The 26,725-nt window shown below is 42.3% G+C and overlaps 1 protein-coding gene across 1 annotated transcript in view; it reads right to left on the minus strand.

The window, feature by feature from the left end:
- Window positions 1-26,725, minus strand: part of LRP1B (LDL receptor related protein 1B) — a 1,835,733-nt gene that overhangs the window by 1,024,500 nt on the left and 784,508 nt on the right. The window contains exons 15-17 of the mRNA XM_063932605.1: window positions 26,513-26,635; window positions 23,016-23,156; window positions 18,543-18,668 (exon numbers count right to left, since the gene is read on the minus strand). Of these exons, the coding sequence (XP_063788675.1) occupies window positions 18,543-18,668; window positions 23,016-23,156; window positions 26,513-26,635 (390 nt within the window). The remainder of the gene's footprint in view (window positions 1-18,542; window positions 18,669-23,015; window positions 23,157-26,512; window positions 26,636-26,725) is intronic.

Below are 26,725 nucleotides of genomic sequence, written 5' to 3' on the forward strand. Positions count from 1 at the left end.
CTGGTGTAGACATCCTAGCCTGTATGACAATTAGGTCCACACTGGAGAACAATACAAGGTCACTGAGACTTCCCTGAGAAAGCCAGTACAATGGGAGTGGGTGATGCCGCTTGAAGAACTTTCCCAACTGAGAAGGGTTATACTGATTCCCATGAGCACCACTAGGTGCATAGGACTTCAACATATAGGGGTACATGTAATAAGCAGTGATAAAAGTGGAGAAGTGAATCAGTGGAGAAATTGCTCTTGGCAACCAATCAGCATTGACGTAACATTTAGAATTTGCATACTATAAAAGTATACAGAACAGCTGATTGGTTGCCATGTGCAACTTCTCCACTGGATCACTTCTCCACTATTATCACTGCTTAGTACATGTCCCCCATAGTGTTCAACATGAGCGTTAGGATGCTGCAATCACCACATTTTGTGTCATCTCTTCTAGGAGTAACCTATTTCACCCAGGGTAATCCTACACAGTAAGCCCATGATGGCTGCCTCACCTGGTACCTTGTGAGGGTGGGATATAAAACCCATGGAAGCAGTGGCTGAACTTGTGAGTGGTGGGCCAAGGTGCAAAACTATGCTTTGGGCACCCCTCCTCCATCCTACCCCAAGTTCACAATATGACACATGGCAGTGAGAGACAGAGAGAGGTACAGGGTGAGAGAATGACTGGGAGGAGGTGAATAGTAGAGGCAGAGATTATGAGAGGTCACTGTAAGAGGGAGTAAAGGAGGAAAATTAGTTTTAAAGGGTTCACTGGGACATAAAGCGAAAGTATCAGTTGGGGAGACAGGCAGAGAAAAAACAAGCAAAATTAACATAAGAGCTGAGGAAAGACAATGCTAGTGGAAGAATTTAGTAAAGGGATAAAAAAGGAGTTATGTCAGGGAAGAGGAAAGGGAGAGAGAGAGATGAAGAGGGAGAGAGAGAGGTGTAGGGGAACAGAGAGAGAGAGAGAGAGAGAGAGAGAGGGGGTCAGAGGGAGAGAGAGATGAGGAGATGGAGGGAAGGGGAAAAAGAGAGATGGGTAGACAGAGGGAGAGAGAGGGGAGATGGAGAGAGACAGAGAGTGGAAGACATAGCGAGAGAGACAGAGAGAGAGAGGCAGAGAGGGGGAGATCAAGAGAGAGAGGGGTGAGATGGAGGGAGAGAGAGAGAGATAGGGGACACAGAGAGGGGGTGGAGAGAGAAAGATTGGAGATAAAGGAAGACGGAGAGAGAGAGAGGAGACAGAGAAATAGAGGAAGATGGGGAGATAGGAGGGCAGAGAGAGGGGAAGAGGGAGAGAGAGAGATGAGAAGACGGAGGAAAAGATAGAAAGAGACTGGGAGATGGAAGGAGAGACAGAGAGATGGAGAGACGGAGGGAGAGAGAGAGAGAGAGAGTTAGAGAGGGGAGAGGGATAGAGAGAGGCCAAGAGGGAGAAACAGGAATTCAGAGAGAGAGGGGCGATGGAGAGAGAGGGGAAGGGGGGACAGAATTGCCGCCCCACTCCCACCCCGCAAACATCTCTGCCTGATTGACAGGCAGAGTCATTCGCATTTACTGTGGGGCATCTGCAGAAAATGCAGTAGCATGTGCAGGACTACCCTGCGCATGGGCCCGCTTCCTCTTAGTAACTTTTGTGGTTGGATCACTTGCTGCTAGTAAGCTGGGACTGCTTCCAATAGGTAAGCAGCAGGGGTGCAAGAGCATTTGCCATCTGTAGATGGCGAATGCTCCAGCAGTCAAGCTCTCAAAATATTGTATTTTCAGAGCTCAATGAAGGAGGTCCATATACTAGTGTATGGGGATGCCTGACCTGATCGGGAGTGAAAGGTAAGCAGGAGATATCTGGGATATCTCCTGCGTTACCTTTATGATGAATGGCATCAAAACTTAATTTTTACAAAAGTAGGTGAAAATGTTCATTTTCACCTACTTTTGTAGAAATTAAGTGATGATGAATATACCTCTTTGTCTCTAATTTTGAATGTGACCCTTTTCAGATAGAGCAGACAGAGAGAGCACCCTTTTTCAGATACAGCAGACAGAGAGAGCACCCTTTCAGATACAGCAGACAGAGAGAGCACCACTTTTTCAGACACAGCAGTCAGAGAGAGCAGACAGAGCTTCCATTTCAGGTACAGCAGACAAAGAGAGCACCTCTTTCAGATACAGCAGACAGATAGAGCAGCCCTTTTTCAGATACAGCAGACAGAGCTTCCCTTTCAGATACAGCAGACAGAGCACCCCTTTCAGATACAGCAGACAGAGCACCCCTTTCAGATACAGCAGACAGAGCACCCCTTTCAGATACAGCAGACAGACAGAGCACCCCTTTTAGATACAGCAGACAGGGCACCCCTTTCAGATACAGCAGATAGAGAGAGCACCCCTTTCAGATATAAAAGACAGAGAGAGCTTCCCTTACAGATACAGCAGACAGAGAGATCGCACCCGCCCCACGACAGACAATACAGTACTGAGACAGACACGTCCATCCAGCACTCTCTCCACAGCCGGAGTAAAGATGGTGCTGATCACCGGGGACATATACAGAATCCAAAACCTACGACAATCCGACAGCGGGAAGATGACATTCAGTCTTGCTTTGGGATCCGAGTAAGGTGGGAAGTCCCGAGTCAGATGAGATCCGTGCATGTTTATCAGTGGTAAAGGGTGGGAAAGTGTTAAAAATAAAAAATAAATGCGTGGGGTCCCCCCTCCTAAGCAAAACCAGCCTCGGGCTCTTTGAGCCGGTCCTGGTTGAAAAAATATGGGGTAAAAATTGACTGGGGATTCCCCATATTTAAACAACTAGCATCGGGCTCTGCGCCTGGTCCTGGTACAAAAAATACGGGGGACAAAATGCGTAGGGGTCCCCCGTATTTTTTGAACCAGCATCGGGATCCACTAGTCAGAGAGATAATGCCACAGCCGGGGAACACTTTTATCTTGGTCCCTGCGGCCCTGGCATTAAATCACTAACTAGTCACCCCTGGCCGGGGTACCTTGGAAGACTGGGGACCCCTTAAATCAAGTGGTCCCCCCCTCCAGCCACCCAAGGGCCAGGGGTGAAGCCCGAGGCTGTCCCCCCCATCCAAGGGCGGCGGATGGGGGGCTGATAGCCAAGTGAAAAAAGAAGAATATTGTTTTTTTGTAGCAGTTCTACAAGTCCCAGCAAGCCTCCCCCGCAAGCTGGTACTTGGAGAACCACAAGTACCAGCATGCGGTGGAAAAACGGGCCCACTGGTACCTGTAGTACTACTACAAAAAAAATACCCAAATAAAAACAGAACTCACAGTGGTTGACCGCTAGTAACCTCAACCGCTGACCGCAAAGTTCCCACCATTGGATACAATGGAGCGCCTATGCACTACATTGTATCTCTGCCGTGCGCAGCCTGACTGACAGCTCAGGAGCGCACAGCCAATCAGGAGAGTGCCACGACGTGGCGCTCCCTGATTGGCTGAAGGGACCCTCTTTGACAGGAGTCAGGGCGGGTCCCGGCAGTCGGGGAAAGGGGTCCCATGTGTAAACATGGGACCCCTTTCAGTGCGTGGTTTGGGTCTCCGGTTTGTTTTTTTGTAAACTACGTGGATTATAAAGAGGACACAAGCTACACTGGATTATGTGAGTATAATTTTTTTCACAGGTACCCCGTGGATTCTACATGGAGAAGTGGACCGACCCTCGTGTGAACATAGGTAAGTATGTATGTATGTAGGTGTGCATGTATGTAATAAAGTTTTACTTTCAAGGTGTGTGAGTTCTGTTTTTATTCGGGTATTTTATTTGTAGTAGTACTACAGGTACCAGCGGGCCCGTTTTTCCACTGCATGCTGGTACTTGTGGTTCTCCAAGTACCAGCTTGCGGGGGAGGCTTGCTGGGACTTGTAGTACTGCTACAAAAAAACAATATTCTTCTTTTTTCACTTGGCTATCAGCCCCCCATCTGCCGCCCTTGGATGGGGGGGACAGCCTCGGGCTTCACCCCTGGCCCTTGGGTGGCTGGAGGGGGGGGGACCACTTGATTTAAGGGGTCCCCACTCCTCCAGGGTACCCCGGCCAGGGGTGACTAGTTAGTGATTTAATGCCAGGGCCGCAGGGACCAAGATAAAAGTGTCCCCCGGCTGTGGCATTATCTCTCTGACTAGTGGAGCCCGGTGCTGGTTCAAAAAATACGGGGGACCCCTACGCATTTTGTCCCCTGTATTTTTTGTACCAGGACCAGGCGCAGAGCCCGGTGCTGGTTGTTTAAATATGGGGGATCCCCAGTCAATTTTTTACCCATATTTTTTAAACCAGGACCGGCTCAAAGAGCCCGAGGCTGGTTTTGCTTAGGAGGGGGGACCCCACGCAATTTTTTCCTTGATTTTTAACACTTTAATTTTTTTTTTAAAGGTGCACAATGAAGCCCTGCACGGATCTCACAGATCCGACCGAGATTCATGGTGTTAATATCGGCAGTGTTTTACTATTCACTTCCGTAAAACACTGGCCGAAAATACGAATGACATCGACATCGGAAAACTCGAAAATGCAGAATACGACAGCATAGTAAATGAGGCGTAAAAATTTCAAAAAGTTGCAATTTCACACATTCGATGTCATTCGTGTTTGAACTTTAACCTCATTCAGAAAAATACGAATTTTAGTAAATATACCCCATGGAGTGGAAATCACCACTGTGCACGGTGAGGGTGTCCGGCTGCAGCTCCCGATCTCAACCTCTGTAATTGTGCTAACTCTGCTCCCTCTGATCAGTCAGGCTGTCACTGGCCTCTGGGGTTTAGCAGAGAAAAGCTGGTATGGACCACACCAATAATGGGCCTAATTCAGACCTGATCGCTCGCTAGGGTTTTTTTGCACTGCTGTGAACAGATAGTCGCCACCCTCAGGGGAGTGTATTTTCACTTTGCAAGTGTGTGAACGCATGTGTAGCAGAACTGTACAAACAGATTTTGTGCAGTCTCTGAGTAGCCCAGGACTTACTCTGCTGCTGCGAACACTTCAGCCTGTCCAGGACCGGAAAATTTACGTCAGGAACCCTCCCTGCAAACGCATGGACACGCCTGCGTTTTTCCAACCACTCCCAGAAAAAGGTCAATTACCACTCACAAATGGCTTCTTCCTGTCAGTCTCCTTGCGATTGCCCATGTGAATGGATTCTTCGCATAAACCCATCACTGAGTGGTGATCCGCTTTGTACCTGTGTGACGTGCCTGCGCATTGAGATGCATAAACATGCGCAGTTCTGACCTGATCGCAGCGAGCTAGCGAATGATCAGGTCTGAATTACCCCAATGTCCCAAGGGAAATATTGCGTCCCAGGTGAATAACAGGACTGATAAATGGTCTACGGCAATCAAAGGCAGTAGCAGGTAAATTCTCTATATCTGTATATATATATATATATATATATATATATATATATATATGCACGGGCACCCAGCTAGAAATGGGAGAGCTGGACCCACTATATATATATATATATATATATATATATACATACAGTACATATGTATATATATATATATACACAGTAGTATACAGTGTGTGTGTATATATATATATATATATATATATAAATATTCTTCATGTCCAGGAACAGACCAGTAGAATAAATGAAAGCAGTCTGTGGTATACAATGAGATATTATGTCTTTTGTACATCCCCATCACCTGCAATCTTCTCTACAGAATACCGATCAACCAGAAAGTACGCAGACAGGAAACCTATTTAGTGGATTATAAATCATGAGAGTGGGTGAAATAGATTTTGCTGTTTGAGCTGTTTAATTATTAGTTTATAGCCTTTTAAGCGCCATTAGCTTTATTATTTTTTATAAAGGAAGATGCATGAAAAACAATTTTAGCAGAAGTCTGGTGCTTCCTGGCAGTATGCTGTCATTTAGCTGAGCACAGGAACAGGGCCGACCTTACACGAGATGCAGTGAGCCCTGTCCTGCTGCCATTTATTTCAACAAACTTTCTGAAATTCATCTTTGAACCATGTAGTGTAAAACTGTCCTACTAATGAGAGTTTATGTGCTTTCCACATCTAATTGACTGCTCAGTACACATTTCAGCTTCATGGGCATGTACTATCACTGGAGATAGTAGGAAACTGTTATGCAGGTAATTAATTCCGAAGCAATGTGAGAAACAATTAACCAATACATTGCTGCACTTATTTTATGAATCAATGGATGTAATGAATTGCTTCTTTTTCAAACATGCATTTTATTTAGCCTATTCTGGTGTTTATGTCAGAGGATATGGAGAGAGATAGGAATGTTCAAGCAAAACAATCTAATACCAGTGAGACATGAAGAGGTGAAGGAAAACCTTGTATAAATTAAAGGCATCACAATGTTAGATAGCTAGAAGAACAGTAAGAGGGTACTGGGTGTATCCTACAGGATGCTAAGCGTTTATCGGCAAATACTTTTTGGCTAAAATAGCTAAAATTTTTGGACTTGTTGTACAGAAAAGTGCAGTTCTCTAAGTATTTGTTGATAGAGAAATTGAGTGGCGGCTCCAGAGGTGGGCATACAGTGCATTTAAAACTTCAGCTAGGGGAGTTACACCACGTGCATCCCCAAATGCTGCAAAACAACACCAGCCGGGACTCACTGGCAGCTGGTGTGACTCCCCTATTTGAATTTTGTATTGTGCTGCAGCCCCACCTCTGGAGCCGCCAATGGAGGACATTTACTAAGCAGTGATAAGAGCAGAGAAGTGAGCCAGTGGAGAAGTTGCCCATGGCAACCAATCAGCACTGAAGTAACATCTATAATTTGTATACTACAGAATGATACAGAGCTGCTGATTGGTTGATGGGGCCACTTCTCCACTGGTTCATTTCTCCGCTCTTATCACTGCTTAGTAAATGTCCCCCTTAGTTCCTAATAGATGCACCCCTGTTCCTCCTATACATCTCAGTTGTCACTATGGTACGAAGCCCTGTAAAATGTTACATCTATATATATATATATATATATATATATATATAGAAATGGACGTATGTGTGTATGTTCCAGCATAACCCTGGAATGCCTGGAGCAATTTACACCAAACTTGGTACACATATGACTTGCAATCTGGAAAAAAATATTGTGGGGGTAAGACAACCCTAGCACCCCTAGGGCTGGGGGTGAGAAAGGGGTGACATAGTTTTGGGGGTCGCTGAGATGAATAGTGACACTACCGATGCCGTTTCAGTCCAAGTTCAGCCCCCATCAGCATGGGGGGTGAGAAGGGGTAAAAAATAAAACTCACAAAGTCAAAAAGGATGGAAAACTGTGCAGCCTGCCCAAGTGTCCTCCTCTCAAAGCTAGCAGCGCTGGGCAGGGCGCAGAGCAGTGTGGAAGATCGAGTTAGCCGGGACAGGGAGAGACGTCCGATGTCATCATGTCTCTCCCGAATTGCGGGGAGGGGGGGGGGAGATCTGGCATCCAAGGCAGATTCCAGAGAGGCTAAGTGTCAAGGCAGAGAGAGGCAGAGACCCGGAAGCTGACAGCAGCGCTCCTGAGTCCCCTGCAGAGGTGGTCGCGGGAGACAGGCAGCGGTCGGACTCAGAGAACTGAGATTGCAGTAGTGTGGGGGGGAATGCAGCACTCAGAGTCCCTTCAGAGGCGGCAGCTCGGCAGACGACAGGCTGCAGTGATTGAGCAGCTAAGGAGACCTAGGGCCTTTTGGAATAGAGTCAGCCTATCGTCCCAGCATATACAGCACTGAGCAGGGCAGCATCAGAGGCGGGACGGGGCAGAGGCGGTGGATTATTCTCCTTAGTGCCAGCCTATTGACAACATCAACCCGAGGAAGGCCCGCCAAGAGTTGCGGCTTGACAAAGATTGGCAATGGCGAGCAGAGCATGTCCTTTTGTAAGTCTAATTAGTTTACCAGGAAGTTCTTCAAAATAAAAGTTATACACACAGAAATACTTGAAATTCCGTAGTGAAGCACAGGTATTCAGCTAGTATACTATAAAACAACAACACAGTGATTAAATTGCAACCACTCCTGTATAATGAGATATCACGTAATTACAGATCAGTTTATTACATATTGATTGTTATAGATCCTTGGTGTATCTAAACAGCTAATTGTTTTACTTCTGCGTTATACACATATATTGTTATCTCTTTAGAAAAGATGACCAAGATTGGTAGTTTCTGTTCTATGGAGTTTGTCTATAGTACTAATATAAGGTACAGTAATCTATTGAATGTTAAATCCATGCAGATATAGAGGAGTATGTTTGGTGTAGGGTACACAGGCCTATTCTTCCCAGCAATAAACCACATTTCTCCGCCACTACTGAGATCCCTGTTATTTGGCCTCATCCCTAAGCTTATAATGTGATACACTGTGTATGTTCCAGTTGTATTTCTGTGGTATAGTAAGTAGCAGTACTAGTTGCATCTTGAGTTTCTCAAATTGCCATTAGGTGGTCTTGTTAGGTCATGCAAGGGTGCACGGCGCCATGAGTTGCATCACTGTGGCACTATGCCCCACTTAATAATGCTGTAATTCACTCTTTGTGCAGCAGGGTTGGTGTGGGCACAATAAAATTCTGCACAGTAAATTGTGTCATCAAGGTCTTACACTTCTGTGGGCAGGATCTGGAAAGCTTGTCTACTTTCCCGAGAGTGTCCGTGTACTCCCTGAAATTCGGGTGTATCACGGACATTCTGGGAGAGCAGGCAAGGTTGCACAAAAGTGACATGTTCTACAGGCAGTACAGACATCTCCTCACTTCCATGATTCATTGATGATAAAATTTGGGCTAAAGCAGAGATGGGGAACCTTTGGCCCTCCAGCTGTTGTTAAACTACACATACCAGCATGCCCTGCTACAGATTTCCTATTTGGTCATTCTAAAACTTTTGCAGGGCATGCTGGGATGTGTAGTTCAACAACAGCTGGAGGGCCATATGTTCCCCATCCCTGGGCTAAACCTAGTATTTTTTTATAAAACAGAGAATAGAACCTTCCAAGAGTGGACGTAGGGAGGACTGTGATGTAATGTTATTACCTCTTCTATCACGCACATTTTCTTTAGCATCCTCAGTATCAGATACAGTAAGTACGCATAGAAGGATTCTCCGGGCATTTTTCCAAAGCCCATAAATGCACCTTGTGATGCATTTGGTGAGCAAAGAGAAGCACTTGTGCACATTAAGAAAAACTGCTTGTCAAAACTTTTTACTGTTTGTAAATCAGCCTGATTCAAAAAATATGTACTTTTACTCATCAAGCTATTTTATAGCTAACCAAGGCACTTTTTGATATAAGCTATTTCTCTTTTCAAAGAAGACAACAGAGCCAAAGTAAAAATAAAATTGCACAAGCTCAGGACTGACCTATTTGATGCAATCTTGGTTAGATGATGTCATTTTAAGTTAGAGTGATGCTGGTTCTAGACTGACTCCCTCGGCTCATCCTAACATGAACAAAAGGGCCTTAAGTACATCTTCACATTACCAGTTCTTCAGACTATTACTGTAATGTTCTCCAAGTATCATTTACAGCCGCTATGCCATTTTTTGCTCTCTCAGGTAAAAGGTTCACTCTCTGGTGATACAAACTGTCTTTAGATATTATTGTCAACAGGAGTAGAAAAATGATCATTATTTAAGAGAGAAAGCAAAGCAAAATCACCATCTAATGTTATGTTTTCTTGCTCTTAAAAGCGCCAAAGTAGTCAGCTCTTACCAACTAGCTTTATTGATTTTTATGCCACAATAATAGTCACTCTGATAATTCAACAAATTGTGTATCATAGTCAAAATCCCCACAAATGTGAACAGTGTATATCCCACAAAGGGGTATGGGCGTTACGTAGAGCCACTTATTGCTATTAAATGACATTCAATTCTGCATTTTTCAATCAATGTGTTTTCACCTATTCTCATTAGTGAAAGCATATGGGAAAATGAAAAAGTCTTCTATTATGCTTGTAAACTTCATATCAGCTGTTGTCAGCCTACATTTCTACACATAGTGGATAGTGGAAAAAAACAAATTGACAAAGGCATACTGTAGAGACATATTGGTGGAAGAAGAGTCAGCTTATTTAATTATTTATTAAAATGCAGGATAAGGTATGGTAGTGAACAAAGAATGATACTATAGACAGTATCATCATCTTGCCCAAAAATCAAATAAAAGGTATACAGATGTGTCCTCACACATCTTGGGCGAAAAGTACAGCATGGCATGGTGTTGCCTATGCGCACAGCCACCATCTCGTTTAATGTGCTACTATTCGCGGGTACATCGTACAAATCCTCTTATAACTACGGGAAGCGGGAGCTTAACAACCCGCTACCCTTGACCATACACTGCCCCTGGGCCCCCGTCCCTGTCTATGGCAGCAGGAGATGGCTAGTCCTGCTGCCCGCGACAGGACTGCAGTTTTCCCCATGTAGTAGCGGGTGTGTGCATAAGCCATGCTATGCCGGGAGCCTTGATGAAGATGCACAAGGACACATCTGTAGATGGGTACTAACTTCCAGCCCATCACCAATAACTCAACACTGGATCAGGGGTTCTCAACGTATAGCCCTCCAGCTGTTGTGGATCTATACAAAGCAATAAAACCGATAATCACAAAAACCATATGCGGATTTGGGGGTGGGAATTTCAAAAGAGTCAAGAGCTCTCACAATCAGGAGATCACGATTAAAAAAAGCAACTTAACCCCAAAACTCAAACTTTTACTGTACCTGTAATAAGACTAAAAAAATAAGACCATAAAAAGAGGACACTGCTTACATTTTTAAAGCGTGCTCCCTTGTATTCTGATAGAGCCTAGTAGTTTAAATTCTGCCTTCTACCTGGCATATAAATTGTTTTCTGTCTTTCTTCTACAATATCTACGATCTCATAAAATTAATTATTTTCATCTACAATAAATCTACTAGCCACATTTTAGGAGGTGACAAAATTCAAAGTGAGATTTGCCTGTATTTGAATTAACTACTGTCTATGTTACCTGCTCTGTTATTGCCATATGAATTTGGTGTTAAAAGAAAAGGTCCCAGGAAAAAAAAAAAAAAAAACGTTTTAAAACATTTTTTTTACAGTGCAAGTTTTTTTTTGGTCTGTTGAGTTTGTGTCAGAAAATTAAATTGCAAACTGCATTTGAAAACCCAGCTTATTCAATTGCCTATTCATTTCAATGGGATTTTCAGTGTGTTGAAAGCTTTTAAAGTGGGAACCATTGTCAAATACATGGGAAGTAGAAAAAGAGTGTACAGTTGCCCTATAAATCCATTACTGGAAACTACTATACAGCTTTTTGTCACAAAAAATTTAATTATTAACTGTTTAGCTTCCCATGTGATGTAACACAGAGAAGCTACACCCTACGCATACTATTAACAATGTCAATTATCTGCAAAGGAATAGGACAGATAGCATGCATGTACAGACTTGGAATAGAATAAGATGTTCAATTATGTTTTGGTGTAGTATTAAACTTGAAAACTGGCAGGACCTGATTAACCAATAGGATGATAAGGCTGCAGCCTGGAGCGCTGGGTCCTGGGTAGGGGGGGAATGGGGGGTGCAGCGCCGGCACAATGGAGTTTGCTGGGATGGGAGCACTCCGTGGTGCCACTAGAGTTGGGGTCGAGCAAGGTCATGTGAGATCTCCCCCGGGAACTGTGGGAGCAGTGGTGCCTGCTGGGATTGCTGGCATCACCGAGGCATGGACGCCGGGAAGAGGAGATCCTGTGAGAGCCACTGCTGGCTCCGCTGCCGAGGCTGTGACTGATGCTATTGCCACCATTGCTAGCACTGCTAGGGCGGTAAGTGGCGATATGAAAGGAGCTGAGACCCGAGCCTGTTATAGATTATTAGCTGAATGTGAGCGAAAAATTTGGTGGTGGGGAGAGGGGTGGGAAATGGCCAATTCTGTATTAGCCTAGGGCAGCTGGAACCCTTAATCAGGCCCTGAAAACTGGTCAGGTAAATTACTGTATATTAAATGTGTTTACAGTTATTTTTCATCATTGAAAATTATATATATTTACCAACATTACGGTTTGGTTTGGTTTGGTTTGGTTTGGTTTGGTTTGGTTTGGTTTGGGTTGCTTAACTGTGACAGCCCACCTACTTTGTGCCACAAGGTAGATTTTATTTCCTCCAGAATTTTCAGTATACTAATGTTTTTTCTACCAGACTTGTGCCACTTAGTTATGTCACATGCTGCACAACTATTGCATGTCAGGTTAAAGTCTCATTTGCACTAGCAGTCAATATATTGGGACTTTAACATGTTCATGCCCAGAACTAGCACAGAGAAGGTTGAAGCCTACCTTTTGTTAGATAGTGGATCACTCTGTGGTCTGTCTCCGTTCCCAGCACTAGAAGCAGCTTCACTGCTCTAGTGTTTTCCCTCCTAGTGTCAAGCTCAGTGCAGGAGGAGGTGCTTAGTGCACAGACTGAAAGAGTTCTTCCTGACATGCAGCTTCTGCTCTTCCCAGTGTGTGACCTTGTCTACCCTGGAGCCACACCCCGTGTGTATGCAGACGCATCCTGTGTGTACTAAGACGCTGTGTCACCGCTGTACTGCTTCACATGTGAGTTCCTGCTGCTGTAGAACATCTTCTATAGACTACAAGCTGTTATCTCTGTTATATGAATAAACCAATAACCCTGGTTAAGTGCCGTTGTGTGGACTAACATCCCTATCCAACACCGCAACACTCTGCCAACACCTTCACTTCACTAGGCTACATCCTGTGGTGCATACAAGGTCCAAACTTCTAGAGGTCTTATGTCCAGGGTCCTCACAGGGCAGAAGATGTTCCCTGGGGGGACCCTTACCAGACTGAGACAGTGGTTGTTAAGGACTCTTGGGTTTTCTTTGAATTGCTCCTTTATATCACTTAATCCATGGTACAGAATAACAGCAATTAACATTCAGAACTCATTCAGTATGTTTTATACAAGGCAAGGGTTTAGCCATAAATTTTACTACCAACTGCGCAAGGTTTAGTGCTTCATGAATGTGGCTCACTGCTCATTAAACCTAGACCTGTAATCTTTATATGTTTTAATTAAGTAAAGGAAAAATCTAGCACCCCTTTATTTTATATTTAATTCCTTTAATCAATGCTATATGTACCATGGGTATGAATTTTTTAGACTTAATATCGAACTTTCTGAACAGAGAAGAGCTTCTTAGATTTCAAATGGGCTTTTTATTTGTGAATGTAAAGCATGAAAACATACATAACTCTGGAGTATGAAATTATTTTGTGGAGCTAATTAGAACACATAGGGGTCAATGTATGCCCATTTGTGGAGCGTACCTTGAGCTTTACCATCTTGAGCATGCTCCAGAATAAGCATACGTCTTTGAGATGCCTCATTGCCACCAAGGATAGGTCTGGTTCAAATGCACACCAATAATGTGTACAACCAAATAGATTTTCCTTTACATAATAATAACAACATATGAATATTACATAACTAGGTTTAATGAGCCTGTTTCCAAAAATGCATATAACTCTACATAAAGTTTTTACACTTTTGCATGCACTTGGCTCTGGAGCATGTGCACAGCAAAAACATGCAAGACTTGCTCCACAAGCTCCACATTAGATTTCCCTCCACCACACACCAGGTACTGGCAGCTAATAAACGCCATACGCTCAGAGCAAATCCATCCGGTCTCTTCAATAGCTTCCCTCCTCCATTCTATAGAAAATAACAGGACCAATGGGTCACAGATGAAGAGCCCAGAGATTGAAAATGCTCCTGGGGGAAGGATTTTATTTGCAAAACTAGGACAACCATTTTAAGCTGCAAAATCTAAATATTTTTCAGCAGCTCAACAATTAGTAATTAGCAAATACACAATCTATTTACACAATATCCCAAAATTACATAGGTCGACTAAAGTATAACGTCTATTACTTAGATTTAAAGCCAAATATTATCTGTGTATCTTGTGTTATGTCCCAGCATACAACCAGTACTGTACACGGGTGGTCTTCAGTATGCCGGCGGTCGGGCTCCCGGCGCTCAGTATACCGGCGCCGGGAGCCCGACAGCCGGCATACCGGCACTTATTCTCCCTTGTGGGCGTCCACGACCCCCCTGGAGGGAGAATGAAATAGTGTGGCACGCGTAGCGCGCCACCGTGCCCGTAGCGTGGCGAGCGCAGCGAGCCCGCAAGGGGCTCATTTGCACTCGCCACACTGTCGGTAAGCCGGCGGTCGGGCTCCCAGCGCCGGTATGCTGGTCGCCGGGAGCCTGGCCGCCGGCATATCGTAGTGAACCCCTGTACACAGCATGTCATGTCTAGCAGCTCTTTTTATAAAATGCTAAATATTCAATGTACTGCTCATAAATAAAGTACGTTACTCCTTCTGATAGCAAATTAACCTGTATGGCAGTTGCACATTCTCCAACGGAATATGGCCTCCTATGTAAACAATTCCCAATAACATGCCCATAGGGGTATATTTACTAATGGTTGATTTTGATTTTGATTGATTCTGATCGATTTAAAATAAATTAAAATCTATTAAAATCGATGGTGTACTTCCAGGGCTAAAACACACATGTATTAAAATTTAAAAAATAATATAAAAAAATCTGCTGTGTTTTTCAGTCCCTGGAACCCATTATCAAGTTTTAGAGATTTTCAGCAATTTGAAATAAATAAAAATTGCTGAAAATAATCCTTTAGTAAATATACTCCATAGATCAGCGGTCGCCAACCCGTCGCTCGCAAGTGACGGGTTGCTCGACCCGTGCTGGCTGCTGCCGCTGCCCAACTTCGGGGGGAGTCCGTAAGTGACTCCCCCGTCTGGTCCCTAGCACTCCACCGCCACGGAGGAGACAGACGCTAGAGGTCATACTTGACCTCTAGCGGCTGTCATGCAGCACAGCGCTATAAATACCCGGAGGTGCCGGGAGCGCTCAGTGCTGGCGCTCCCGGTACTTCCTTTACACCCCACACACAGCGTATTTGGAATTGGAGGAGGCTCCCTCCGCTAGTCCTACTGTCCTGCTTGCCTGTAGGAGTCCTGTGCCCCCTGAATAAAAATGTGTCATGCTGCAGCAGTGGTGCCGGCGGCTTCTCAGTGACAGCAGTGCCACCAATCTCACACTCCTCTGCTGCTGCTGCACACTCTGGATATGGACCTCTGGTGCTGAGCAGTCCCCCCCCCCTCTGAATAACAAACAGAGTATTACACCCCTGGCAACAAGACCCCTGGAAAAGAGCATGCCACGCAGAGCATTACACCCCTGGCAACGAGCATGACACACAGAGCATTACACCCCTGGCAATGAATATTACACCACAGGCAGCAAGACCACTGGCAACAATAAGCATGACACCCCTGGCAACAAGCATGGAACCCAGAGCATGAAACCCCTGGCAATGACCATTACACTCCTGGCAACAAGCATTACACACCTGGCAACAAGTAGGATACCCAGAGCATGAAACCCCTGGCAACAAGCATGAAACCCCTTGCAATGAGCATGAGACCCCTGACAATGAGTAGGTAATTTAAAATGGTCATTATGGTGTGTGGCATAATGTATTGAGGGCATTGCAGTAGGTGGCATAATGTGTCAGGCATTATGGTGTGGGGCATAATGTATCACGGGCATTGCGGTGTGTGGCATAATATGTCATGGGCATTACGGTGTGTGGAATAATGTGTCAGAAGCACTGTGATGCATGGCTTTACCTGTAACAGGCATTATGGTGTGCGGCATATTGTGTAAGTGGCATTACTGTGTGTGGTATAATGCGTCACGGGCATAACATGTGTGGCATAATGTGTAAGGGGCATTGCTATAAGGAGGAAAAATTACAAATAATGTAAAGGGCATGAATCAGGATTTTTTTTTCCTGTGGTGGCCAATGTCTGGGCGTGCAGGTTGCAAAACTGGGGTAAAAGGTAGTCTCTTCCTGCAATGCTACACCCCTTGCAGTGAGGCCACACCCTATTTTTGGAGTGTGCGCTATTTCTTTACTTGTAATATAGCAAAGGGAGGGGCGCCAGAAACTTTTGTTGCCCATGAGTCCAGTCTTAACACAGAGAGCACGCCAGCAACCATTCAAGTACGGCTTTTTTTTTTCCAAAAACTTTAGTAGCTCCTCAGGAGGTTTAATTTTTCTCGAGTAGCTTACACCCCAATTAAGGTTGGAGACCACTGCCATAGATGGACCATCTTTGTGTGTCTGCTAAGCTACCTTCCTATCATTGCCCAGGAACCCATGATACATTTCCAAAACATTTCCGAGACTATGCGCCTCTCATTTGCCACAGTGACAACTCTGACTCAGTGCGCAAGCTATCTCATAGGCAAATGTGTTTTTGTGTGTGTGTGTGTGTGTGTGTGTGTGTGTGTGTGTGTGTGTGTGTATGTGTGTGTGCTGGAGAGCGGGGGTGTTCCAGTTGCCCCGAAACCCCCCACCTCTTGGCAAGTAGCTAAAATTATGACAAAAATAGTAATGCATAATACAATTAATAGTGCTGCTGCCACATCATGCAGTTTAAAGGACAGAGCAGACCTGCTGCACATGTCCAGTGGTAGCAGCTTCTTATTCCAAGTTTGCTGTATATGTGGATCTGAGACCTCAATCAGTGCACTGGACCTGTACTGTTGCTACAAGGAAGAAGAGGCAGGATCCTTACCATAAGGTTGGAGAATGTGTACTTAGAAAGTGCAATACTGGTTCTATTATGTTTGTGCATTTATTTATATTTTTTTTAACCTTTTCCCAACCACTTATTTATATTGTTTAAATGTTTGATACAGCCTATACTAATGACCATCTATTTTGTTAAATATTATTACTGTTTTCCATACCAATGTATAAAAAAACAATGTTTACATTAATGTCCAGGGTTGTTACTAGGTTCTTCAACTGCTCCCACAGACTTCTGCACTTGCTCCTATGTTCCGCAGAGTGGGAGATTGTGAACTGCATTTGGAAACACCCCTCTTGAAATCCTGTGTTTGCCACTGTATCTGCATGCATATGAAGCGTGACTTTGACGCATTCCCAGATTAAACAAATTGTTCCACTGTGTCAGACATTGCCCATGACTCAGAATCATCCACAAAGAGGTGAACAAAAGTAATTGGATTGTTGGATGTGCCACTGAATGTTTGGACTCATGTTCCTCAAGTATATAGGACTGTAGGGATGGGCAAGTGGTACTAACACTCAGGGCACAGAGCCTAATTGGCAGCACTAATGCTCCCCCGTGGCACCTTACAACCTAGAAAATTGCCACGGAACCACCCGGAGCGTCTTGAGAATGCCCCAAGGCAGTTATCTACTTTCTGATCCCAGTGGACCTGCCCCTCAGTCTGATATCTTAATGTCACCTATTCAGGGTAGTCACCCTGATCCACACTGTAACTTCACCAAATTATAGTAATCTTAAATTATACCAAAAATTTAAAATTTTCAGTTTTGGTACATTGGGAAAAAATAGGCAAAATGTTTTCGCCAAGCCCACAGCAACTGCCAATGGGTTGCACAAAGCAGTCATGCACATAGGAGGAAGAATAAAAATGGTTTTATGTTATATTTAAACTTTTCCTTTTGACCTTGTTTGTTTGTTACTTTGATAAAGTGCTGTAGTTCCACAGTGAAGCAAGAAACTGGTCATGGGATTGACTCAAGAGCACAGTTCAGTTTACCGTACAGACACTCTCCATACATCAGTGCAGAAATGAGTACATTATAATTTTTCCTTTTAATCTTCCATTGTTTACTGCTTGGTCTTTGCCACTTTCCTATTCTTCTGACTGACAACATAATAATAGAGGAGTAAGTGGTACACAGAGGGAAATAAACATGTGGGGGTCCACTATTATTACTCACAATGTAAAGGACAGCCTTAAATAAAGCAATGTACAGCATCAAGGGCTCTTAAACTACTTCCTACCTATCGCTCAGGGATTTCCACAGTGTGTTGTGCCTTTCCAGCTGCACCTTGCATGCCCTTTTTAAAGACTACATGCTGTTATTCAAGTCTATCTAAGCATATCTGTGTTTAATCTGACCCTCGGCAGGAGAGAGAGGTTCTGTCTAACAAGGAAGAACAATCATTTTGGTACTGGCTTAGAAGAGCAGCTGGCTATAAACCATGATGACTGTCAGCCCTGATAAGACTGATTCCAATGTTGCTCTCACAAAAATCGAATTGGGATGCTAAGCAGAAAATACACAGTTAACATTTATTTTGTAGCTGCTATCGAGAAGGTTTCATGGCCAAAGGCTTTGAAGACCTGAGAGGCAAAAAATACACAAGCGTGAACAAGTTTGTTTAATCCAAAACTCAGTCCATATGGAGGGACTAGGTTCCAAATTACTTTGGACGGATAAGTCAGACATAAGGAAAAGATAGAAGCGTGAATTCTATTTTGTCCTTAGCGGGCCAGATTTTGTAATTAATTTAAAGAGCAATAATCTTATTATCATTGTTAGTTGAGTGTGACCAGTCTCCTTTTTATGCAGCCGGGCGGCAGAGATTCACTAAACTTCTTACCTGAGCAGGTCACGTTGGATTCATCTTCATTATTTCCACAATCATTTGCTCCATCACAAAGCCATCTCTTGGGAATACAGCGGTTACTTTGGCACTTAAATTGATCTCCTGGACAGCTGTAGTTCACTAAAAAAACAAAGAATCAATTTAAAACACTTGAGTCAAGTGTATAATGGCATTTGCTGCCTGCAAATTATAACAAAACAATACATGTAATACGGTGCAGCACAATGAAGGAGTGTGTTATATTACATCTATTTTGTATTAACAAATGAAAAAAAGAACGAAATTAGTTTTTAATGATATTTTGCTAGAAAGAAAATAAATGGTACTAAGTCATTTGTCAACACGGAGATGAGCTTTAATTCTAGAAACAATGGTTCATAATTTATATATTGTTAACAGCTAAATGGTAATAAGCTATTTAGTGATTTATGTTGCAGAAGGGAAGCCACAAGTGGCAGCGCACTACTATAACAGACTGAATGCACATTAAGCTAAACATTTATTTTGCAAACTTATTTAAATCACTTTACAATTAAAAGAGATTGTAGAGAAACTGAACTTCATTAAAGATAAATTAAATCCCCAAAAGACAAAGACAAAAATAATAACATTAACACCTTTTTAATACTTATTTACTCATGTTAAAGTGGACCTGATATGTAACTTTGAACAGAATGATTTTAATAGTAGTGGCTGCGCAAAACACATAATTGCATTTGCAGTATACTGTACAGTTATTATTATACCTAAGACGGTTTTCAATTAGCCCCGATAATTTTTCTCCATGAAAAAAAGGCGATTTTTGACTGATAGTCATTATCAAGCTATTCAATTAAAAGCCTGTTTTAATTTGGGAGAAAAATGTCCAATTTTCGTGCGATAACACATGGTATCCAAGATAAGTATCCAGAGCCATGTACTGTATTATCGCCAGCTCTGAGGACTGCTAATCGGGGATTATGCTTCGGATGCCTGAGGCACCTGAAGCATAATCCCTGATAAATGCTGGGTATCAGGGCTAATTGAATATTAGGGCTAATTGATTCGCCAGGGGCGAATCAATTAGCTGCGGCAAATTACAGCAGATAATTGAATACCCTCTTACCATTATATAACTGTACTCCATCCTTCCGGTTTGTTCCATATTACTGTAATCTATTAGGTATCATTAAAATGACTGCAACTGCATTGGGTGCCAACATTATCTAACTCGGGGGTGAGTGAGATTTGGCTGATGAGCATGAAGGTGGTCTGGAGTATTTACAGTAAAGACCCTACTGAAACGCGCAGTTGGTTTTCTAAGCATGCCTTCGAATCAGCACGTGAGCAACCACAAAATTATTATTATTATTATTATCATTATTTAAATAAGTACAACTACTGAGATACTATTTACTGCAAAACTGCAAAAAACAAAACTGCAAAAAATTAACTTCTGCAACATCCTAATTCATATGAACTCTCCTAAACTGCACTGGCCATATTTATTTGTTCTGTTACTACCTTTTCTATTAAATCTCTCTGATTAACATAAAATAGCATTAATGAGTATCTGCCAAAGGAGATGAAGGCAGGGCCGTTAGCAGCAAACGAGCCATGGAATCGCGCTGGGCGCCGATGCGGCTCCTGCACATATAACATCCCTCTCCCACCCATAGTACTCTGCTTGCTGGGTGGAGTTACGCAAAATGACGTGGCTCCTTTGTGATGTCACAACATCACAACAGCACCTGTGGTGTTATTAAGGGATGCTGCAGAGGAGTGGATGGGTGCCATCTGAGCAGAGCAGCAGTAAGGGCAATGCTGAGAAGTGCGTTCCCTGCCCTCCCCTTGTCCTGTACTGCGGGACCTCTGGGTCACAGAGGCGGCTGCTGGTCTGCTGAGGCCACACAAGTAATGTAAGTGAGATATAGCTGCTGTGGGGAGGCAGTATGGGGGACTCACTCTCTTCCCCATCCCCCCGGTATAAGGGACTCTGCCTGGCGTAATGTGTATAAGGGTCTATGCGTGGTGTATAATATGGTGTAAGCGGCATTACTGTGTAGGCATAATTTGGTGCAAGGGGCATTACTGCATGGGACATACAGTAAATATTATGATGCAAGGGGCATTACTGTGTGGGTCATAAATAATATGATGAAAGGGGCATTACAATAATATTATATTAATATATATTTCTACTATGTCTGTGGGGGGTTAGTGTTCGCACTTGGAGCCAAATTGTCTAGAGACAGCCCTGGGTGGAGATTACTTGCTAAATTAGCCAGTCTTACTGGAATTTGTCACAGTCAGGTTACAGCATATACTGTATGTCATTTGTGATAGTTTAAATAGTAGACATGTTTATTTTAGCAGGAGTTTTACATCTGTACTGAACAGTTTCAGTACTTTAATTTTTTACTTTTGATAGGACATAACCACTAATCTCAATGCATCAGCCAAACAATGGATACATGTGCGGTGGGTGAAAATCACAGAAGAAAGATGGAAAGATTATAAATACAATTAATAGAAGATGTACAGTAAGTCAATATCAGACAAGGGCCTATTTCTGCAGTAGGATATAGCAACGTTCCTGCTTCCTTCCTATTGCACCACAATTACCAAAAATGTTAATATCTAAATGTGGGATTGTAAATTCACACAGCCAGCCACTCAGGATCTTGGTCCCATGCCTGATTTAATCAGGGGCCCCAACAGGACAGTGTACAGGGACCCAAAGGTTACACCACAATTCAGGTAAGGTGGGAAGGGATTACTTAAAAATATGGGTAGAAGTAAAATTAGCCTTTTATTCTATCTTAAGTGACAAAGGTATTTCCCTCTACCTGTGCTGTATACAATATTCCCAAACCAGGTTATTTTGTTTTACTGAACTATTATCCAGCAATCCACAATATGCAGATACATTATACATGTACTATAAATGTTCTACTTCTGTATTTATGTCTTAGGTATATTTAAGAATTCTATAATTACAGTTGAGAATCCAGACTTTTGTGCTGATCAATTAGCTTGCATATAGTAAATCTCCCTCATTATTTTTCATTGCGCCTGGCATTATGTGTCACAGATACTGGTTTATGATCCATTTGACCTTAAGCAATGCTGAATATGATGCTACAGATAGGGAAATTAGGCAATGCACAACTTTTCAGCAAACATAGGTTTTTGCACAGGTCGCCCAACCACACTGCATCTTATAGACTGTTATTACTTGCTTTGTAAATGGTAACAAATAGTGCACAGATATATGGGATAATAGGCCCTCTTCTGTTTATAATATTACATGCTTACATAATGAACACTGAAGTGATTATGGGGTCTATTTACTAAGACTTGAACGTAGATGAAGTGGACGGAGATAAAGTACCACTACATATTAAACTAATTTATACTCAAAATACACAAGGATGACACTGACCCATTAAATATACTGTACATTTGTGTCTGTGAATGAAAACAAAAATATATCTAATTATTAAAATAAATGAATGGCTATTGGGTGTTATTCAGACTCAGTAGCAGTTTTGCTAAAAACGCAAAACTGCTACTGATAAAATTGTATGCTGGGGGCTGCCCAGCACAGGACAAGGCCGCTGAGCATGTGTAGTGCCACCCTGCATTGCAATTGCATTTCAAATGCAATCGCAACGCAGAAATCGGGAAATAGAGGTAGACCCCTGTATTACGACCCAAGCTGCGTATACAGGCACACCACCCCATGTATCCAATTGCAGGAAATGCAGGTGACACCATCCAGTCAGGCCAAAAACGGCCATGACACGCCTGCATTCACTGCACCACTTCCCATAAACGCCGCGTCGCCACACCCGACCACCCACCGCCTGTCAATCACATAGTGATTGCATCCCTCCAGGATGCGATCACATAGTGAAACCCCATGCATGCACGATGCAATCACGGCGCATGTGATAACCGGCTGTCTGCAATTTTCGCAAAACGGCGTTTGAGTCGAAATAGTCCCCATATTTTGGTTTTTAATGTGTCAAAGGAATTGTTGTGATTTGCTAATTATTCTGTTGGTATTTTTATTTTTTAATAACAGATGTTATTCACATTTTCATAGCTAGTTTATAATACATTAAATTATCTGACAGAAAAAAAAAACCCTAAACCTCACGCTAGGAATTCTGGGTAGACATAAACAAATCACTGCTTACTTGCAACTGCTGACAACCATGTAAGTAGAGACGCTATCTTGCTAGCATAGATATATACAGAGATGTACAGCTATAGATTCTTCTGGTAGACAGCGTGTTTTGATCTTGGTACTGTAGATCTCGTCAGTGGAAGACATAGATTGATTGGTTTTGCCGTACAAGTCTAGTCCTCTATATCACTTTTGTTATCTAGGAGATCAGAGCACCTACTGGTACAGCACATACTATAGAAACGCACTGCTTGATTTCATCTATAAATAAGTTCCAAATCACAAATACATACAACAGGCTTCAACGCTTTCATCACTCCCATCTAGGCAGTCATCTTCTCCATCACACTTCCATCCTTCTTGGATACAATGCTGATTCTTACAGTGAAATTCTTCCAAATTACACAGCTTTGGCACAGTTCCATTACTATTAACTGAAAGTGAAGAGAGAAAGAGAAGATGAAGTTTTTTATGCATTTACATTTTATGTACAGAATATTAACATATTAAATTAAAATAATGATAAACTATAACCTACTTAGAAGTAGTAAATAGGCAATAGATTCCGGAGACAGCAAATAGATTTACAATACATTTTTACATAATTACTGCCGCTGCTCCACAAACAAAATGTACAGAACTCAAATCGACGTGCGCTTGACACTACAATCTATTTGTCAGGAGCCTCATAGCATTCCCCCATTATGTCATTATTGTTGAGATGCTAATGTTTCTTACATATTGGTAAGCGCCTTCCACTTGTTCACCCAAATTAGTTTACCCATGGGCAAACAGGCGTTGGTTGAGCGGTCATTTTCTGTGCTGTTGTTAATACTGCACTGTTCTGATTGGCTACCCTGCCCATTTCATTTCCTATTCATCTTTGTGTCCACAATTTTGACATTCCCGTCAAACCACCCAAAACAACAATTAGGTATTTTCATTGTACAGGAATTACATGTATTACTATACTTTATATTCTTGATCCATTTACAATTTTTTTGCGTCTCTTTGGCAATCCATATATATTACATTTACACTATAAATAGTATGCCTGAAGACAGATGAGTGGGCCCTTTAAGTGCCATTAATAAGAAAGAACCCAAATATGCCAAGCAGGGGACTCCATTTGAAGCAATTTGCTTTTAAAAGGTGTAGAAATTCTGATGAATATAGAAATACATTCTTGTTTAACCTGGTGGTGACCAAAATGTCAATATACTTGTAAAAAGCAAATCTGAACATGAACGGAAGAATATAGCTGTACATTATTTGTAACAGAGAAACTGGAGAAATTAAAGTGTAACCTATTTCAATGCAAATAAGGTGATATATCATACTTGCCAACTGTCCCAGAATGTACAAGTGACTGGCGAATTACAGGGAGACCATCCTGACTGCTAAGAGAGCAGAACCATCTCCTGTGAGAGTGTGGCTGCTCTGAATTTCAAGGTGTACTCCCACACTCCCAGGAGAGCAGATCAGCCAACCCGGTAAAGTAGGCAGACTAGGACCTTGATGTTGTACTTCATGGGACCACAGTCACACCGTATCTTCTACTTCTACCTTCCCCTTCTACCTCCCTTTCTGGATTTCCCATATTTACGTAAGAATGATTAAGTCCCGGTTTCCCAAATTACCACCTAATGGCACGTATGTACTGAGGTGGGCGGGGCTTGAAAATCCAGTCCCTCTACACAATTTAATCCTCCAAACTCCACCCATCTGGTCTTTGCCTTGAGAGCAGGCAAAATACACTGATTAATTATGTAGGCAATTGCTATTTGTTGATTCATGTTGCAAAATTAATAATTATCTTATGGGGTCAAACATTATTTTCCTGAATATACTGACAGGGCCAAATAAATTTATGATAATTTAAAAGTGGGCAGTATAATTTTAACATTATATTAAGGGGTTTATAGCATTTGTTTATTATCTTATGTGGATAGTGCTATTTGATTATTAATGGGAGTATTAACAATGTAGTTAGGATGATGATAACCAGTACATCATTAATGGGTGTGTACTGCATCAGCTAACAGTTTCCAAAGCAGTGACACCAAAATAGTAGAACTGTACTGCTATTTTGGTGCCAGCCTAATGAATGATGTCACTGAGCAGCGATGATGCCAGAAGAATCTGGGGTCACCCAGGAGCTCCCGAAGCGCTGAGCAAGCCGCCAATGTGATTATAATGGGGGCATGACATGTGGTCATGCCCCAAAAATGTCATACACCAGGAGATGTGGCATCTTGGCCATGCTTCCTTTGGTGTGCGTGAGTAGTTCTCAGTGCCACATTGGGTGATACCAAAACTTATTATGCCATCCACCATGTACTGTGCCATAAGATAATTGTGTGGCCAAACAAAAATCTGCAAATCTCTAGTTTATACAATAATAGAATAAAAGTTTGAATATAACTTTGGCGCTGCCACCTTATATGTAATAACAATTGCAATATAGGAGAGTAATAAGAGAGTCTATTCAAATGTCCCAGAAAGTTTTCTTTGAGTGACTTTATATTTCTGTAGATTCACTTTTCCTCCAAAATTCTTCAAACCAGAGAATTCCTTAAAGGCAAGTAAACATGCAAACAGAAAGAAAAGGTTGCATATGGTGTAGTATTTTTATATATAAAAATTATCAATTTATTTTCTTGTTAAAACAATTGAGAAAACATACAAAAAAAGGAGTTTGTTATTCATCCAATTAAAAGTGAGGTCTTAAACCTTCTGTTTTGTTCACCTTGACAAAGGGGTGTTAGCACCCCGAAACGTTGGATCTTCTTTTGTATCATCATGGAATAAACACTATTTGTTTGGAATACCCATGAGTTTTTTTCCCTGAGTGCCGCTGCATGCTAGGAGTTGCTGTATATATATATATATATATATATATATATATATGTGCTAGGAAAAATCAGGAGAGCGCACTGGTAAGTTAAAAGTAATCACTTTATAAAAAACAAAGTAATATCCACATACATTTAGGTTTAGAGATCCAAGCTCAATGAAATAGAAACCGTCACCATTGTGCTCCGTCTAGCTCTATCTCTCTCACCGGCTCCGGACCTGGCGGGTGATGCCTGGGCGTGGTTACCTGCTGTGGACTTTGTAACGTCCGGAGCCGGTGAAAGAGATAGAGCTAGACAGAGCACAACTGTGATGGTTTCTATTTAATTGAGCTTGGATCTCTAAACCTAAATGTATGTGGATATTACTTTGTTTTTTATAAAGTGATTACTTTTAACTTACCAGTGCACTCTCCTGATTTTTCCTAGCACCATTACTTATTGATCCTTGGCTTGGAGCTGGATTGAGCTGCATTTGGGGAGGTTTGCTTAAGAAATAACTCTGGAAAACATGGAGATGCTGCGCAGGGACTGAATATTATTTTCTGATATATATAAATATATATATATATATAAATATATATATATATATATATATATATATTTTCTCTAATGTTATTAATAACTCTTTTACATAAGGAAACTTGTGCCTGAGATTAAGGGGTCTATGTGCTAAGCCTTGGATAGAGAAAAAGTGGAGTGAGATAGTGTACCAACCAGCAATCTGTTATTTTTCAAACACAGAATGTAATATAGCCTTTAGGAACTGATTGGCTGGTACTTTATCTCTCTCTACTTTATCTTTCTCCAAGGCTTAGTAACTAGACCGCTAAGTGGCCCTTTACGGTGTATTCTCATGTTGATGTTGTCCATGTTTTCGAGTTTCTGTTCTGTTCTCTTGCATTGTAGATGGTAAAAGTTTGATGAAGCCTTACACACACAAGTTGAATTATTTTCATCCAAATGCTGGTTATCAGCACAACCACAAACTCTCCCTCCAGGAATGGCAAGGCATAGTGTGCTGCAGCCTCCATTGTTTACTCGGCAAGCGTTGTCACCTGCAGATAGAAAACACACCTTAGCAACCTATCATTTATCAGTAATGAGGAGTGTAACACAGATATGACTACACTGCAGACACTGAAAAT

The sequence above is a fragment of the Pseudophryne corroboree genome, chromosome 7 (genome assembly GCF_028390025.1).
Source record: "Pseudophryne corroboree isolate aPseCor3 chromosome 7, aPseCor3.hap2, whole genome shotgun sequence".
NCBI lineage: Eukaryota > Metazoa > Chordata > Amphibia > Anura > Myobatrachidae > Pseudophryne > Pseudophryne corroboree.